This window comes from Nelumbo nucifera, chromosome 3 (genome assembly GCF_055504915.1).
Source record: "Nelumbo nucifera cultivar China Antique chromosome 3, China Antique-T2T, whole genome shotgun sequence".
Classification (NCBI taxonomy): domain Eukaryota; kingdom Viridiplantae; phylum Streptophyta; class Magnoliopsida; order Proteales; family Nelumbonaceae; genus Nelumbo; species Nelumbo nucifera.
This window is the reverse complement of record NC_142651.1, coordinates 39763831-39783306: the sequence shown is the minus strand read 5'-3', so window position 1 is coordinate 39783306 and position 19476 is coordinate 39763831. Positions and strand designations below refer to the sequence as shown.

General features: G+C 36.2%; 1 protein-coding gene across 4 annotated transcripts; it reads left to right on the top strand.

The window, feature by feature from the left end:
- Positions 1-6062: 6062 nt before the first annotated feature.
- Positions 6063-11911, top strand: LOC104604018 (GDSL esterase/lipase At4g10955-like). Of its 4 annotated transcripts, XM_088899921.1 has the most exons (4): positions 6754-6944; positions 7251-7322; positions 10023-10125; positions 10874-11911. In XM_088899921.1, the coding sequence occupies exons 3-4, from the start codon at positions 10055-10057 to the stop codon at positions 11841-11843; spliced, it is 1041 nt and encodes a 346-aa protein (XP_088756047.1). In that variant the 5' UTR covers positions 6754-6944; positions 7251-7322; positions 10023-10054; the 3' UTR covers positions 11844-11911. The 4 variants fall into 4 exon arrangements, with proteins under 4 accessions (XP_010266530.1, XP_010266529.1, XP_088756047.1 ...); XM_010268228.3 differs by lacking the exons at positions 6754-6944; positions 7251-7322 and adding an exon at positions 6063-6455; XM_010268227.3 differs by lacking the exons at positions 6754-6944; positions 7251-7322 and adding an exon at positions 6063-6474.
- The last annotated feature ends 7565 nt before the right edge of the window (positions 11912-19476 follow it).

Genomic DNA, 19476 nt, shown 5'->3' with positions numbered 1-19476 from the left:
GTTTCACACTTGGCAATGAGCAATGAAGACCAGACTTCGAGCTAAGAACAAATACAAGTTCGTTGATGGTTTGTTGTCGCGACCACTGCCATCTTTACTTTAAGAGGAGATTTGGGACAAATGCAACTCAATGGTCGTTTTATGGTTCCTAAATTTAGTGGCAAAGGAAATCTACCACAACATACCCTTTATTGAATCTACAACAGAAATCTGGCGTGAATTGTAGGATCATTTTGGTCAAAGTGACGTTGTACATGTCTATCAACTTGAATGGATCTTGTCTTGCTCCAGCAAGGAGATCTTTCTATAACTGCATACATTAAACGACTACAAATTCTCTAGGATGAGTTAGCAACACTCACCGACCTACCTAAATGTACTTGTGGTCTTACCTGTGGTGTTGTAAAAGTCTTTCTTATTGACCGGAGAAAGGGGAAGATTTGTCAATTTTTCATAGGACTGAGATTCTTTCAACATGCTTCGTTCACAAATTCTTGGATTTGTTTGGGAGGATCACCACATCTCAATCGAATCTATGCCTTAGTTATCCAAGAGGAGCACCACCAGCTCACTATTTCTTTGGGAGGATCATTGTTCTTGACGCTGCAACCTTTCATGTTGCTTCCAAACCTCAGACTTGTACTTTTGGCCAAAATAGACCTTATTGTGACCTTTATAAACGTCATGGTCACACAAAGGACAAATGCTACGAGGTCATTAGATATCCCCAGGTTGGACCCGTCTATCTGTTGGACTTGACAAGAATGTTCGTCCTCCACTAGATCGCACTGGATCGGATAAGGCAACCTCAAAAATAGTGGCCACGCTCCTTCAACTTTGGTCAAGATTCCCCTGTTATTGGATTCATCTCTGCAATAGTATAATAAGTTGGTTTCTCTCCTTAATAAAGATTCAGCCTAGACCTTGGAGCTAAACTTTCTGGTAAAACCGTTCCTATCTCCTTTGTAGAATGGATGTTTGAAAGTGGTGCATTTGACCACATTGTCTCATATGTCTCTATTCTCACATTGTTCTCCTTTGCCTGCTCCAAAATCTATTCATTTACCCACTAGTGCAATTTAATATGTTCCTTCACTTCTAGTTTTCCTCTTTGTGATGTATTACATGTTTTAGCTTTGCAATTTAATCTTAGTCAGTAAATTGACTCAACAGTTATGCTATGTTTTTTTTTTTTTTTTTTTTCTACTAATTGTATCATACATGACCTTGTCTCGAAGATCATGATCAGAACGGGTGAACTTTGAGACAGTCTCTACTACATTAGTTTCTCTCTTCCCACCTTTTTCCATCTCACCAGCTCAACATTATTCTATGAATTCTAGCATAGGAACCTCGATCATGCTTCCAAGATTCATCTATCTTTGCTTCCTGAGACTTCTCTTTCACCCTCAAATGCATGTTGTGATGCTTGCCAACACGCTAAGCGGATGCAAAGTCCGTTTCTAGTCAGTCATACCCATACTACTTTTCCATTTTAGTTGATACATTGTGATATATGGGGCAGTTACAAAACCCCATCCCATAACAATGACCATGTTTTCCTATAGTAGATGATTACACTAGATGTACTTGGACACTTCTCATGAGACAAGAATTTGAAGTTTTTCATTACCTCACCCTTTTTTTGTGCAATGGTGGAAACACAATTTAAATGCTCAGTTCAACAACTTCAGTCTGATAACGGCCTAAAAATTTTATCTGGCCCTTGCATATATTTTTTTTTTCAATAGAGAGGCATTATCCAACCATGGTCTTGCGTTGACATGCCACAACAAAATGGCGTTACTGAATGCAATCACCAACACTTATTAGTAGTTGCCCGTGCTCTTCGCTTTCAAACATGTCTTCCTGTTTTCTTTTGGGGTGAGTGTCTTCTTACAATGACCTATCTCGTCAACATCACATTGACACTCTTGTTGGGAGGAAAATCTTCATAAGAGAAGCTCCACCTTCGACCCCCTAATTATAGTCACCTCAAGGTGTTTGGTTGCTTATGTTACGCTCAAATAAGGCTGACTCTTCATGACAAACTTGCTGCTTGTTTAGCCGGATGTGTGTTCATTAGCTATCCACACTTCATAAAGGCTATAGGGTATTCAACCTCGACACCAAATAGATGTTCACGTCATGAGACATGGTTTTTTATGAATATGATTTTCCAGTTTCTATTGACCTAATTATGGATTCTGCTAGAACTATTCTAATTCCTATGCCTCAACCTGATGATGGATGTGATTTTTCTTACCACAGTAATAGACCTCTCAATGGACATCATGTGCATGATAGTACTATTGAGATTGTTACAGACAACACCAACCCCATTACTAGTCCTAACACAGATAATGGGCCTGACTGTAGTCGTGCTACTGATGGGCTTGTTCAAGTTTATTCCCACCCCACTTGCACATGCCATCTCCCATTATGCCTACAAGATTTTGTGTGTAACCTTCCTACTTATCATGCCTTACTCACCTCTACCTCTCATCATTCCCCTGAACCTATAACATATTCTCAAACTGCCCAAAGCCCTCATTGGCAGGCAACCATGGTTGACGAGCTTGCAGCCTTTGATCATAATTAGGGGTGAGCAAAAAAAAAAATAAAAAAAACAGAATCGACCAAAATCGTACTAAAAAATCGATTAGCTGAACCGACCGGTATGCATATATTTCTATATATTATATATATATTATATAGATTTTATATTTTTATATATTATAAATTAATAAATATGCATTATGTGTAAATATATTTATAATATATGATATATTATTTATTATTTAAAATATAATATTATATATATTTATAATTTTTATTATATATTTATATATTTTTTATAATATATTATAAAAATTAAAAAATTGAAAAACTAACGATCCGAACCGATGGTTAATCGGACTGGTCAACAGGTTAACCGATTGGCTTTGGTTCGGTTTTAGTTACTGGTTTTCCAAAAATCGATAATACCGGTTTGGTTACAAAAAAGGCCCATAGTTCGGTTAACTAAAGTGTGAGCACCCCTAATCATAACAACACTTGGGCACTCACAGATCTCCCTCCTAAAAAACAGGTCATAGGCTGTAAATGGGTTTACAAATTGAAGTTGAAGCTAGATGGTTCCCTAGATCGCTACAAAGCCCATATTGTAATAGAAGGATACACTAAGTTCCACGACACATTTGCTCTTGTTACAAAATTGGTGACTATGTGTTGCCTTGTAGTTTCCGTTGTAAAGTGTTGGGAATTGCACCAGTTGGATGTCAACAATGCCTTTTTACATGGAGGCCTTCACAAAGAAGTCTATATGGCGCCCCTTCCTAGTCTTATTGCCAATGATTATTATTGTGCTTGCAAATTAAACAAGTCACTCTATGGCCTCAATCAAGCTTCATGGCAATGGTTTGCTAAATTCACACAAGCTCTCCTTGACATTGATTTCTAGCAGTCAATGGCTGCTGACTACTCCTTATTTATTTCACACCAGTCCAATTCATGCATGCTGTCCTTGTATATGTGGATGATTTGATCATCACGGGAAATGATCCAGCTCGTATTACTTCTCTTAAAAACTACATAAACAATTGCTTCAAGACAAAAGACCTTAGGCCCTTATGTTACTTCTTGGGCATTGAGGTTTCCAAAACTACTGATGAAATTTTCCTCAACCAACATAAATATATTCTTGACATCCTTATTGAAATGGGCATGCTTGACTGTAAACCAAGATTGACTCCTATGGAACAACATAAGCATTTCGTTGATGATTCTAGTGTGCCCATCATTGATGCTGCTCGTTATAGGCGCTTAGTGGGTCGATTGGTTTATCTTACACTCACTGCCCGAGTTAAGCTTTGTTGTTTACTCTCTTAGCCGGTTCATGCATGATCCCGTCAAGAACACATTGGTGTTGCCTTTCGTGTGGTTCGATATTTCAAGGCCACCTCCACACATGGATTATTTCTATCATCAGAAAATGAATTTCAACTTCAAGGTTACTGCTACTCAGATTGGGCAAGTTGCCCACTCACTTGGTGATCAACCATAGGAAATATCATTTTTTTTGGTAACTCACCAATTTCATGGAAGGCTAAGAAATAACATACAATTTTGCGTTCTTCTACAGAAGTTGAATATTGGATAATGGGTGTTGCTACCTTCTAACTCTTATGGATTAAGAGTCCTTGTTGATCTCACAATTACCCTTTCAGGACCCATGCAATTCCATTGTGATAGTAAGACTACCATACACATTGCACCTCAATCCAGTTTTATGTACAAAATACATTGACATTGATTATCACTTTAGTGCCAATATATTCGAAGGAGATTCAGATCTTTCACATTTCAGTGTAGACCGGTTTCAACAACTATTGTCCAAGTTAGGCATTACTACACACGTCCAACTTGAGAGAGCCCCGGAGGGGGGGGGGGGCTCTCACATGTCCAAATTAGTTAGATCCTCTATCAGATTGGATTCAAATCAAGGTATATTTGAATCCTATCCGATACTGTTTATGCCGAATCTAATCCAATCTAAAGATTCGATCGGATTTGATAGGACTTGATTTAAATTCGAATCCTATCAATAAGTTGGGTCTCCGAATCTGATCCAATCCAACTAGTTTTCTTTAAAGATTAATAAATTCTTAAAAGCAAATTAAAATATACTAATTTAAATAAAATAAAAAAAACAAGTATTTCTTAATTATTTTCATCATATATATATTTTTTATAAAAAAATAAATAATATAACAAATTTATAAAAATATAATATTAAAAATATGTATATATATATATCTTCTTCAAACCGGAGCGATCCAAATCCGACCAAATAGATCCGATCCATTTGCACCCCTAGTTTACACTATTCAACCCATGAATTGCTAGTTGGGATTAAATATAAGATTTAGGAATGGCAACGGGGCGGGTTTGGGGCAGAGATTAAATTCCCCATCCCCTACCCCGACCCCCAAATCACTCCCCATCCCCGTCCGGGAAAAGAATCCTCCTCCATCTCCAACCCTGACGGGGATGAATTCTCCATCGGGACCCGAATCCCTGAGGGTCACTGCAAAATCCAAACTCTTAGCCCTAGCTGGAGCAAATGCAAAGAATCAACAGACTCCAAAAGGTACGAATAGCCACCACAGAGCTCCAAAAGATACGAATAACCACCACAAAGCTCCAAAGATACGAATAGCCACCAACTCCTCCACTGGAAAAAAGGAAAATAGGAAAAGAAAACAAAGAATCAACAAAAACCCAAAGCACTACCATTCAATTCTTCAGATTATTTGTCGAGAAACCCATTCAGATATGTTGAGATTATTTGCCGAAAAAGCCATTCAGATCTTCTCTCCTACTTCTCCTCCACTTCCTTCTCATCAAGTGGTAGATTGGTGGTCGGCGACGATAGAGGTCCGACGACGTCTGATGTTCAACAAGCAAGTGGCAATAACGATAGCAGTCGGTGAATCGACGATGAAGATGACAGAAGAAGACTGGGTTTTGGCCCTTCTGGGTTCAGAGTTCTCTCTTCGCTGTCAGTCTCTCTGTCGAAGTCTTGAAGACTGGACACTTGGAGTGTTTTTTAAGTTTTAATAAAAAATGAATAATAATATAATATATAATATTATAAACAATATATGGAATTATATATTATATTATATATACAATTATATATATAGATTAATTGGGGCCAAGTCGGGGCGGGGATTGCATTCCCCATCCCCGTCCCCGCCCCCGATCGGGAATTCAAGGATAGCCCCATCCCCGACCCCGACCCCGACCCCGCCAAAATACCTCCCATACCCGACCCCGTCGGGTTGGGGAGCCCGGCCGGGTACCCGTTGGAGACGGGGAAAATTGTCACCCCTAATAAGATTTGTGTTCTCAGCAGTAAATGGGTTATGTGGGTTAAGTTTGCCTCGTGGACATACTGCTGACATGGCAAACTCGTCAAACCTGTTCGGCTGCCAACCAAACACCACGTGGAAGAACTAAAATAGAAACCAACCACAACCACCGGCAAATAACTTGCTCATTTGGTAGAGCAACCGGAAAATTACTCTGTAATTAACGGCCGGGAAATAGCTTTACCGGGGGTGGTCAGTGGTTAGTGGTGACGGTGGGTTTTGAATGCTCAGATGAAGCGGAGGCAATCGGCGTTGACGGGAGAAGGTGAACAGACACGAAGACATTCATCCCATTATACCAACCACTAATAGCTCCATCAAGGGTGCAGTTCTCGTAATATGTCTCGTTCACTTCAATCACAGTGTGGTGGTTCTTCTGGTACCTAAAATCCTTGATGGTATACCTTCATGCAGCGATTCTCTGCGCAACCCCTATTGCATATTTGTATTCCTCCTCCATCATCCATGACCGTTGCAAGGACTCTGTCCCCTCTTGCTGACGCTGCTGACACGACAGAAGTAATGCATTCTCTTCTCGGTATTTCTACTTTGAGACTCTAACTCTCTGAGAGAGATCAGTGAGAGTGAAATGTTAAATTAGTGCCCCTTAGAAGAAACCCAAAATAATTTTGAAGAGGTTGTCTTCAGTAGATTTTTCCTTTGAGAAGTTATTCTAACAAGCAAAACACCCTTAATTTAATGGTATTAAATAGGCCCCAACGCCACCGGTATGGTTTAATTGGGTCTCCAGAGTCGGAAAAGGACATGTCAACTAACGTGTAAATGGTGTGTTACGAACTATGTACTCGGTTGAGAGACATGAAATGTACTTCCAACCTCCCACACAGAGAGAGAGAGAGAGAGAGAGAGGGAGAGAGAGAGAGAGAGAGAAGAGGAAAGGAAGGAGGGAAAAGCTTATCCTTCCTCTCCAGTTCAATTCAAAACCCTAGTTTCCAAGATATATGATTATTCTCTTTGTTTACATTTGATCTCTGAGAAATTCCCAAGGTATATTGCATTCTCATTTGATCTCTTTGTTTACTTGTTAATACGAAAATTGATTCTTGACTTTTTCTTATTTCTAGAGAATTTGTCAACTAGCATTTGGTTAGATAGTGAGACAGTGTTATTCTTTTCTTTGTGCTTTTTTTACATTGATGAAATGGTGCTCACCGGCCTTTTTTTTATTTAAATTTTTATTAAGTTGATAAAGATTGGAGCTTAAGCAGAATATTTTCTTGTTTGGTTGCTTTTGAGTTTTGGTATCTGCTGTTTCTATATATTGTTTATTGTTTACTCCTCTTTGATGGTCAGATGGTAGGAGGAATGAATGAGGGGAGTTCTATAATTCTGCAACCACTCGAAAAACTCTAGTCCATCTTTCTGGTTCTATATTATCTTCATTGATCACTTTTGGTTTTGGATGATGATGTTATATGTTTTTTTAACTCTTTGGCTGTGTTTGGTTTGATAGAAAATGAGAGAAACAGAAAGTTGGGGGAAATTCTTAAGTTCACATAGCCTTAAAAACTTCCCTGAAATTTCTGTCTCTCTTCTCTTTGTTAAACTAATCATAGCCTTGATGATTTAGGCTAAATGCTCTTTGATGCTGATTGGTTGTATATTTTTTCTTTGTTTTATGGCCCCTATTCAGATCTATATGATTAAGGTGGCGTTTGGTAACACTTTTCAGATGTCTGAATATGAAATATCTACTTTTCAGATGCAATGCTTATTTGGTGTTGCATCTGAAATATGATCTGAAGAGTTTTTTCAGGTCTGAAATTTTAAGACTCAGGTGGTGTTTGATAAATCTGAAATTTGAAAAGTTAAAAATATATTATTTGTCTGAAATCTGAAAAAAGCATAGATGCTTTTCTACTTTTTAGAGGCACTGAATCCATAAGTTTGTTTCTTTTGGATCAACCCTTTACCATCTGAAATTCACTGAATTTATTATTTTACCCCTAGAACATATTATTTGGAAATGTTGAGTTCAATTCGCATTATCTCATAAAAAATAATTTTCAACTTCAAAATAATATTGAAACAATAAAAAAAAAAAATAATAAGTTAATAATTAAAAATTACTAATTAATAAATGAAGCGGTTAAAATTAAAAAACTAATCAATGACTATAAAAATATTAAAATAATTAATAATTTACACAAATAAAAATTAAAGTAATTTTTAAAAATTAATGAAAGAATAATTAATGTTTAATAAAAATATTAAAATAATTAATAATTAATAATAATAATAATTATTATTATTAATACTCACCCTCTTGATTTAATTATTATTATTACAAATTATTTTAATTTTTATTTGTGTAAATTATTAATTATTTTAATATTTTTATAGTCATTGATTAGTTTTTTAATTTTAATCGTTTCATTTATTAATTAGTAATTTTTAATTATTAAATTATTATTTTTTATTTGTATTGTTTCAATATTATTTTGAAGTTGAAAATTATTTTTTATTAGATAATGCGAATTGAACTCAACATTTCCACATAGTATGTTTTAGGGGTAAAATAGTAAAATCAGTGAATTTCAGATGGTAGGGTTGATCCAACACAAACAAAGTTATGGATTCAGAGCCTCTAGAAAGTAGAAAAGCACCTATGCTTCTTTTTCAGATTTATAGACAAATAATATATTTTTAACTTTTCAGATTTCAGATTTTAGATTTATCAAATGCCACCTAAGTCCCACCTATACTCTATACTCTTGCTGTTTTTAAACTATATGCCTTAGGCATACATGTTAATGCAAGTTATCTATTCCATTCTGTGAGCTGACAATACTATTTGGTTTAGGTCATTAGGGATCTTATTGTTCCTAGTGGAATAATTCAGATTTCAGATTTTAGATTTATCAAATGCCACCTAAGTCCCACCTATACTCTATACTCCTGCTGTTTTTAAACTACATGCCTTAGGCATACATGTTAATGCAAGTTATCTATTCCAGTTTGTAAGCTGACATGCCTTAGGCATACATGTTAATAATTCTTCTGAGAAATGTTGATTGCAATATAATAGCCACCCAAGCTCTAGCCTTCCCCTGTTTTTGACTAACTCTTGGTTGTCAATCCCAAAGCAGTTACGAAATTTATAGAAGGTTATTACTATTATTATTGTTGTTGTTGTTGTTGTTGTTGTTGATTCTTCAATTGTTGTGATCTCTTGCATATGATTAGTGTGGTTTAATAATAAACAGTAAACTTGAGTTGAATACGTATGTTTGTCTGATGTCAATTTTGTAGGGCACAATAGTGGGGCAGAATCCCCAAATGGTAGGATTAAGGCTGAGTTGAGCTGACTTTCCTTGCACCCTTTAAATTAATATAGTTGATGATTATACCAAAAGGTTTAGTTGCAATTTAGCTTTATGATTTTCCAAGTTATTACTTGCTTATTGCATTCATCAAGATGCATTAATGGTATTCTTTAAAATTTCAAATCTATATCTGGTTCAGCATGTTTGAGCACCTTTCCTTAATGAAATTTCGAAGTTACTTTTTCCTCAAAAGGTAAAAATCTAGAATTGCTTCTCCATCCTTTTCTTTTCTATTTGTAATTTTGTGAAATTGGTATGCTTTCCTCATCACTACGAAGCTTTTCCTTTGCATTGTACGATTGAGTTCTTTTTGCCTCCTTTCTACCAGCAACGGAACAAAGGGAAATCATTTGAAACTTAAAACAAATAAATAAAGATGTAAATGCCCTAAATAAGATCTAAAGAGTAATGAAAACAATGGAAACACTAAGCATAAGCATACTAGGAATCTAGGATAAGAACATTACAATCAGAAAGGCCAAAATGACAAATTTCGGGTTTTGTTTTATTATATATACACACACATACATAAAAATATCAGAAAAATTCCATATTTAGCTCTGTCTTCTGCATCAAGTAGATATTCAACACTACACAGTAAACGCATAATACCATGGAAGGTTTAAGATGTTTCCTTACAAATACCTGATATGCACTGGTTGATAAATTGATAATACATGTTTCCTTTCTGGACAGACTACTCATAACTGTTTTAAATTTCTGGCTTGTCTTGTTGCAGTTTCTTGGGTATATAGTGGAACATAAGGGGCAATGGGCCTAATTGCATCCGAGAGGCAAATATTCAGTCTTTCGGGACCTTTCTTCCTCACAGATGTTGACTGGTAGACATTTTTCCTGATATATTGTGGTATCCTTTATGTTGAAGGAATTCTACATATCTGTTTTCTGTTTGATACACTGTATGGACAGATTCCTTTTGACACATTACCATGTGGTATACATACAGGGATTTAAACCAGTGGTATCACATTTTTCTACAGTTGAGTAAAAAGAAAAGAAAACAAAGATAGAAAATTTTCAGTCAAGGATTTCCCTGCTTAGTTAGATGTTTATAATTCTTTGAGTTAGAATTACTAGCTCTAGGCATTAGTTCTTATTGGGACTAATGATCCCAGAATGCCTGACAAGAGTGGACTACAGTTGAGTAAAAAGAAAAGAAAACAAAGAGAGAAAATTTTCAGTCAAGGATTTCCCTGCTTAGTTAGATGTTTATAATTCTTTTGAGTTAGAATTACTAGCTCTAGGCATTAGTTCTTATTGGGACTAATGATCCCAGAATGCCTGGCAAGAGTGGACAGGGAATTTTGGTTGATAATTACACTCCTTATTAACCAAATGCTCATGTTTTACTTCTTTCAACCACGGCAGTTTATGGATATTTTTTCTAGTTTTGATGATAAAATAGCAGTTCAAGGTCCTCCATGTGTGTGCCACATGATTTTCAAATGGTCCCTCATCCAGTATACCTTATATTCTGCTCTCTGTGAGCAAGTGGGTGCACTATAAATAATCCCTTTATATTTGTTCATCCATTAAAGAGAAATTTTCTATGTTAATATTGTTATGCAGGAATAATGCACATCATCGAAGATCTGTTGCTGCCAGTTTGGTTCAGGGTGTCTATGTGCTAGAGCAGGACCGGCAGCAGAACCGCCAAGGGCCTGAAGCTCTTGCCCCACCTTGGTGGGAATTTTTCCATTTCCAGTTGATTCATCCACTTGTGGACAATGTAGATTTCTCTATCTTTGGCGCTATATATGAATTCAAACCCCAGTTCTGCTACTATGGCCACTCAACACAGGGTTCTCCAAGATATGTTGTTGCTTTCCGTGGCACCATTACCAAGCCTGAATCCTTCCTACGAGATCTCAGTTTGGACCTCCATTTCATCCAGAATGAACTCCACTGTACCTCTCGATTCGAGAGTGCAATGGAAGCTGTCCAAGACACAGTTACTGCCGCTGGAGATTTGAATGTATGGATAGCAGGTCATTCTTTGGGATCTGCTGTGGCGATGTTGGCTGGAAAGAACATGGCCAAGATGGGCACTTTTCTTGAATCATTTCTATTCAATCCACCATTCTTCTCTGCTCCAATTGAAAGGATAAAAGATGAAAAAGTGAAGCATGGGGTCCGCATCGCAAGCAGCTTGATCACTGCAGGACTTGCTGTGGCTGTGAAGGGTTACAACCAAAATTCTCCATCAGAAGATCCATTTCTTGCCTTGTCTGCATGGGTCCCATGTCTGTTTGTGAATCCTGCAGATGACATCTGTTCCGAGTATGCTGGGTACTTTGAGCACAGGAAAAAGATGGAGGAGATTGGAGCTGGAGGCATTGAGAAACTGGCTACTCAGAACTCTATTGGGGGCCTATTCATGCATGTAATTGGGAAGGAAGCAGAGCCACTGCACCTTCTTCCATCAGCCAACCTGACAATCAACCGGAGCCCATCACCAGATTTTAAACGTGCTCATGGGATTCACCAATGGTGGAGGCCGAATTTGCAGTTGGAATGTAAAATATACCGTTACAGTTAAACAGAATCGTCTTCCCTCTAATATATGTTAAAAAGAAACTTTATTTTAATAAAGTACTATATGCGAAATTGAAATGCTAGGATAACAACTGGAACATTCGGTGTGGTGGCCAATTTTCGAGAGACCCGGGAGTGACGGGATGCATGCAGAACTGGTTGGCGAACACGTCTCGCATGTCGCCACTTGGACCTCAAACAGGTCGGCAAGCTTTCAAGGGAGGTCACTCCTCACGTTGATACTAACGAGGTACCACAGGTCGGCCCTGGATGAGGTGTTGCTAGCCATCTTGAGTTGTGGACGAGGTCATCAGCTTGGTTTCCATCAGGTCGGCGGAGGCAGGTTGCCAAGTCGGTGGAGGCAGATCATCAGATTGGCGAAGGCAGGTCGCCAGGTAGGACTTCATCATTTTGGCTAAGGCAAGTCATCGCCTAGATGGTATCGGGGTGTTATTTAGTTGTTCCGAAATGCCATGTGTCATGGTGTTAGTGGAGGACCAAATCTGCCCTCATCAGAACCCAATCTAACATTGTCACATTTATTGATGACTTCCAATGGATAAATAAGAAAAATGAAAATCGTCTCGTCATATCAGCATATATCAGTACTAGACCTGTTCATGGGCCGGGCCAGGCAGAGCTCGGGCCAGGCTTTCACTCTATATTATCAGATTTTTCTAAGGTCCGGCCTGACCATCGGGCCTACAACTTGGGCCCAAGCCCGACCCTCATAAAAAGCCCGAAGCCTGGGCCTGGGCCCGAGCCCAAAATTTAGCCCATGTTGTTACTACTGGTGAAGCGGCTGAATAGAAAGAGAGAGAGTGAGAGAGAAATTATAAAGAAAAAAAATGTATATATTAAATTATAAATATATATATATTTCAATAAATATTATATTATTTATATATTTTATATAATATATAAAATACATAATATAATGCTGAGTTGGGCTGAGCCGGTCTTTTTTGACAAATCCCGAGCCCGGCCCATAACACAGTCGGACTTACTGTGTTAGGCCCGAAGTCAGGCCCACGGGCCTAATTACATGACCAAACCCGACTGGGGTGCAGACCAGGCCATTGGGCTACCCGGCCCATGAACAGGTCTAATCAGTACAAAACAATTCAGGAGAAGAAAACATCAAAACACCACTACAGGTCTAATCACCATGCTTAATTCCAGTATTGGGTTATTTATGAAATACAATTCAGGAGAAGAAAACATCAAAACACCACTACCTTCTTTCACAAAGATGTGAAACGTGACTCTCATGATATTAGAGGAAAAGAATCAGAAAAGAGAAAACAGAAAAATAGTTGGGCCCACAAATGGAAATTAGTTTCCAGTTCAGAAAGGCCCATATATCGATTCATGGGTTACAATTGGCTTTTAACGTCACTTGGGAACTTGGGTTGGGTCCACTTATGAAATGGAAACACCAAGCATGTAGTAAATGGATTTCCCTTGTTCTCCATTTGAATCAAACATTGAACTATTGAGATCCAGGGTCATGGTCTATTTATCTAACAAAGTATATTTTGGCATGGATTTCGTTTGTTAAATAAATGTTTATATTTGATTTGTCTTCAAAATTGAGAAAAAGTGGTTAACAAATATTTTCCGGGATTTATTGACAATTAGATGCTACATTAGCAGAACATTACATAAATGTTTAACTGTTAGGAGAAGCATTAAAATGAAGTTTCTCCCAAGGGTTGATGCACACGTAAATCAAGATCAAAATTTATCAATAACTATATGTATGAATTAACATGATGGAACAAGTGCTGATTTGGTAATGACATGATATCGTTTATCAAATAAACCCAAATCACACCAAACACTGCCATTCATTGTGATATGCAGGCTGCTTTTTCTATCTACTAAATTTTGATAATTTTCTTATATTATTAATGGGTAGTACATATGGGCCTCAAAAATGGGCTCTAAATCTGGGCTTTGTTACTTCCAACATCAAATTGCAAAATTACAAGGCACGTCATTGCAAAACAAGCACGTTATTTGTGGTAGAAAAAACAATGGCATATAATTCGGTCCCCTAATATGAGTAGTACTGGATGGTGTGTGGTAAAATAAAATAAACAAAGTATTGTTAGTGTTAAAAGGGCAAAAAATGTTAGATTACAGCCATCTTGTATCTCATGGAGGATATATTTTTCCCTCGGGATCTGCTACCCACAAAGTGTACCCATATCTCTACCCATAAAACAAGTTCAGATCTCCTACCCACAATGACCCATGTCTCACTATAGCCGCATATTGAGAATATCTCTTGTATTTATCTATTATCATTCATGGAAGATGTTCCTAATGTATAGCTGTAGTGTTATGTGGGTAGGTGTGAGATCTGAATTCCCGCAAAGCACCACTGTCATGCGTCGAAAACATCTCCACATGAATGACAAGGGAGATATTCCTAATGTCCGTGCAGCTGTAATGTTCTGTGAGTTGGGATGTGGGAACAGCTTTTGGGCAGCAGATCCAAGCCCCATATTTTCCTCCCCTCTATGCTACGGTACATTAACCGTCTTGTTGATGAGTTTTCAATTTGTTTACTCAGAAAAAACTGCAGAAGACTAAAGAACAAAGGGGAAGTGCCATCTCTGTTCATCTTTTTCTTGATCCTCACACCTTAGAGGTTAACTGGTATGATATTCTTCCCCATATTCTACAGTACTAATGGAAGGCTAGCTAGATGTATCTGTATGAACTGGCTTCATGTGTGTATATATGTTGGTCTTGTCTGTCTGGGGTGGGTGTTACTTGTTAGGAGGGGTGAACTGGACAAGGACCTAACTTTTGGCATTTTTCAACATTGTACCAGGCGGTGGCCCCCAATTTCCAGCCTAGTTGATTGGTTTCCTTTGTCTATATATCTAAGTGAGAGAATGAATATTTATTAGCCCTCTGTGGGTTGGGTTGTATTGTAACTTGTAAGGCCTAATTGCCCCAGGCTGTTTAAGTTTTCATTAGAAAATGGCACATAAAGCAAGAGGGTCCCTTGGTCGAACACCCTCAACCTCAAAACCTTAATTATGGTCTGTATGGCTACCATCGTTTCTTGTTTCTTCCAATTCTATCATCTCCTGATTACAGAATTTCTTCTTCCATGCATCTGTGCAGCTTGATTTAATTTTCAATCTCATGCAGTAACTGGTAACTGAATTGGCACTGGTTTTTATTTTTTGTTGAACCCTTTCTGTTGCAGCCAGAACAGACCTGCCATAGCTTAAAATTGGCATCTTACCTCTGATCCAGATTCCAGAACAAATGCCCAGCCTTCTCTTATCCCAAGGTTAAATGTTAAAACTTAAAACTGAAGCAGGATTCACATTCCAAGCAGTTTGATTACTGCATGCAGACTCACTATGGCCGTGAAGGGTCACTCCCGAATGTCTCCATCAGAGGATCTGTTTGCTGCCTTGTCTCCTTGAGTCCTATTTCTGTTTGTGATCGAAAGGTGCCAATCACTACTGTTTGGGTTCTGTCGAGCACAGGAATAAGATGGAGGGGTTGTGAGAGCTGGGTGTGCGTCCAGAAAACTCCAATTGGGGGCCTATTCATGACTGAATGTGGGAAGGGAGCAGAATCACTGCACTTGCTTCCTTCCTCAAATATATATGACCATTTATCTGAGGCCGGCCTTCCCCACCATTGGTGGGGACCTGATTTGCTTTAATTTGCAGTAACCACCCAACACATGGGCCGACCATTCCAAATGGTGGGGTTCCAGGATCCTGGTCCTGGATATTCAAATGTAAGCTAGGTGGGTCAGGGTTAGGTAAGTTGGGAAGGGGGAGGGGTTGTTTTAATGATTAAACCTAGAGTAGAGACCCTAAATTTCTTTAGAAGGCATTTTGGGTCGATTTAAAAATCAACATATAACCCATACATTATGATATTTTAAACGTTATCTGCTAGATAATGTAGGACACGATGGTCTAGGGATGTAAACGGATTGGATTGGATCGGATTTAAATCAGGGTATAAATATTAATTTGAATTTGAATCCAATCAGGATGTCAGATGTCTAAATCTGATATGATTCAATTTAGTTTAAAAGAAAATAATAAATTATTAAAAAAGAAAATATAACAGTTTAAATAAAAAAACAAAAAATAGAAGTATTTTTCAGCTACAATGGTCTGAATCATTTCATAGTTAGTGGAGACCCTAAATTTCTTGAGATGGCATTTTGGGTTGATTTAAAAATCAATATATAAGCCATACATTACGATATTTTAAACCTTATCTGCTAGATAACGTAGGACATGATGATCTGGGAAAGTAAATGAATTGAATTGGATCAAATTTAAATTAGAGTATAAATACTAATTTGAATTTGAATCCGAATCCAATCAGAATGTCAGATATCTGAATCTGATCTGGTCTAATTTAATTTTTTAAAAAATTAATAAATTATTAAAAAAAAGAAAATATAGCAATTTAAATAAAGAAAAACAAAAAGTAAAAGTATTTTTTCGGCTACGATGGTCTGAATCACTTCATAGTTAGTGGAGAAAGGAAGCCATGAATTTGTTTTGCAATATCTCTATAAGACAACTTGAGGGCAAGGAGGTGTAGGTGGCCGAATATTGGTAAATTTTTTTTTATGGATTTCGTATGCTTTTATTTATTTTTTTAATATCTTTTTGGGTCCGGTATGCATGTTACCTTCATAACAATGGTGTTTATTTCAGTTATTTGAGGTTGATAAAGTAAGCAAGTATGTGGTGGTAAGCTTTTATGCCTTGAAAGATGGTGGTCTCAGTAAGCTTTTCTTTTTAAAAGTTCTTTAGCTATTCATGACTTTATAGAGATTTGTAGAAGAGATTGACGTCAAAGTATCTTTTCTCTAATTAGTTCATTTGTAATGAAAAATAATTTTAATTTGGAGTGATGAGTTGACAAGTCATTAAAGCTCAGTTTGGAAAGAATAGAAATATAAACATGTATAGTATAAAAACATAAAAAATAGGGTAAAATACAAGGCACTCTACATATTTGTATTAATACTCCTTCCAAACTGAGCGAGTTAAATTTCTCTATTTTTAGTTTTCAAAATGTTTAATTGTTTTTTTTTTGAAATATTATTCCTTTGTAACACCCAATTTATCCACACATTTTTTTTTAAAATTCTGTTTTCAGTACTGTTCTATTCTGTTTTGGACCCACGTCTGTGTGTGATTATGGATGGCATCCAAGTCATGCCAACATATTGGATATTCATATTTCAGGCGTTTTTGTTTTTTTTTGAAAATATTTTTTTTTGTGGCAACTTTTGAAAAAAGATAAAAGTGAAAGAAGAGTTTTTTAAAAGGTGAAAGTAGTAATCCTACTGCCAAATCATGCTTTGTAAGAGAAAAGCCCAAAATGAAGTATAATTGGCTAATGGGGGAACATCTGTGTTGGGTTTCCATCAAGCTTCTTGATTAAGGACAGACCGGTGGATGATGAAAACTATCTAATTAAGAATTTTGAAAAATGGTTGGAGACCCACAATTGAGAAAAGTGAGTAGAGATCCATGGTTTAAGAAATGTTGCATAAATTGAAAAGAGAAGGATTTCACCTGTATTGTCTCACTGTATAATTTGTATTTGCTGAAAACAAAACATTGAAATGATTATTGTACTTCTAGATTTATTTTAGAATGTCTAGAATGATTATTGTACTTCTACATTGAAATGATATATATATCGATAGATAGATAAATAGATTTTGTTTGTGACTCTAAGTTGCACCTGTAAGGTGGGAATTTTACTTCAGTCTTCATATTTTTCTCATAGCAAACAAATAAGACACGTATTTGCACTCCCATGCATTTTTACTACAAATTTACGTAGTCTAAACTCTAAAGAATTAAGTGGCTGAGTTTGTGATCAATAAGCAATTAATTCCTACTAAAAATGATGTAGAAGAGAATGTAGAGACAATGGACAAAAATGGATTTTGAAATGTAAATATTTTTAAAACTACAGGGATGTGTTGAAAATTAACATTTGGATTACTTTAAAAAATCTTAAAATGTATTGAAAAGGAGATTAGCATTCCTCTTTTATTAATGATATACCAAAACCATTTTAAAAGGATATATATGGGGCCCGTTACAAGAATCTTGTTTCATCACTTTGTTCTGTTTAATGCCATATCCATTTTTAAAATATTGGCGCTTAAATCATTTCTTACTACTTCCACCCGTATCCTTTTTGATCTATCTCTTGCCTATCCAGCCCTTGCAACTTGTAACAAAATACTTATCCTTTCATGTGTTGTTAATGGTTTTTTATGCACATGACCAAACCATCTTGATCTACTTTCTCTCATTTTATCACCTATTGGAGCCACTCTTAATTTCTATGAATGACTTCATTTTTGGTCTAATTTTTTTTAGTTTTTCCATTCATCCATCTTAATATACACATTTCTAGCAGACAAATTTTTTAGAAATGTTTCTTGATTGCTTAACACTTTATTCCATACAACACATCTAACTTTACAGTTGCTTTATATAATTTTCCTTTTAATCTATGTGGTATCTACCCATTACATAAAATTGTAGATGCACCTATCCAAATGCTATATTTTATAGAATTTTCCTTACAACTTTTTAATCCATTATATTAATAACAAATAACCTCTCTTTTAGGGATGGCAATGGGTAGGGTACTTGTGAAAATTGCCCTTCCCATTCTAGAATTATCTAAGCCTTGATCCCAAACCCGTCCTTTACCCAATTAGCTTTTCCTTCCAATTTTTAACACTCATCCCATCTCAAACCCATTAAACTTGTGATGACCCATCTCACCCAATTGTCATATTAAACTTGTCAAAAAATGATTTATTTTAATTAAACTTTTAAAATTTGGAAATTTCATTTATTGTACACCTAGGATTTGATATAATATTTTCCAAATAAATTAAATAAATAGATTAGATAAATTTTGTTGAACTCTTACTTCATAATATTCTAAATATTTTATAGTATAACTGTGTTTATATAATCTAATTTATAGGCTTTGTAGAAAAAAATAAAATATTTGACAAAATATATATGTGCAATCTCAATTTTTTTAGGAAGATTTCAAAATTATTTATTTCAAGTAAATTTGTTCAAAGTGTTTGGGGTTTCTTTCGGATTACCATATACCTGAATCCAAAATTTTCCATTGCATATGGTTCATGTGATAAAATTGAAAGAAAAACTATTTACTAAAGGTTATGTTTGGTTTAATCGAAAATAAGAAAGAAATAAATGACCATTTATGCCATTAAATAAGGTGAAATAATTTATCTGTAATTAAGTACAACTTGCAACACCATTTCTCCCCTCCCCGTCTCCCCTCATAAATCAACAATAAAAAGAAAATAAAATGTATGATGATGAGATGAGGTCTTACATCATCATTTCAACAGATTCATAGTGATACGTGTCAAAACATAAGAGGTCGGATGGGCCTATACAGAAACAGAAAATATGCTTGGTGGCACTTAGTTGTGTAAGGCTTCCTATATTTACTGCATTTAGCATTCCTTATTTTGATAGATTTATCTCCTTTATGCTGTTAAAATACATGAACACTGAATGTTTTTTACTGCAAAAAGGAGATAAATCCTT

What these genes read in the sequence shown, in the direction of transcription:
- LOC104604018 (XM_010268228.3), top strand. Translation starts at nt 10,055, where the DNA reads ATGGGCCTAATTGCATCCGAGAGGCAAATATTCAGTCTTTCGGGACCT. An exon ending in TTCCTCACAGATGTTGACTG is followed by an intron (nt 10,126 to 10,873) that starts GTAGACATTTTT and finishes ATTGTTATGCAG; the next exon opens with GAATAATGCACATCATCGAA.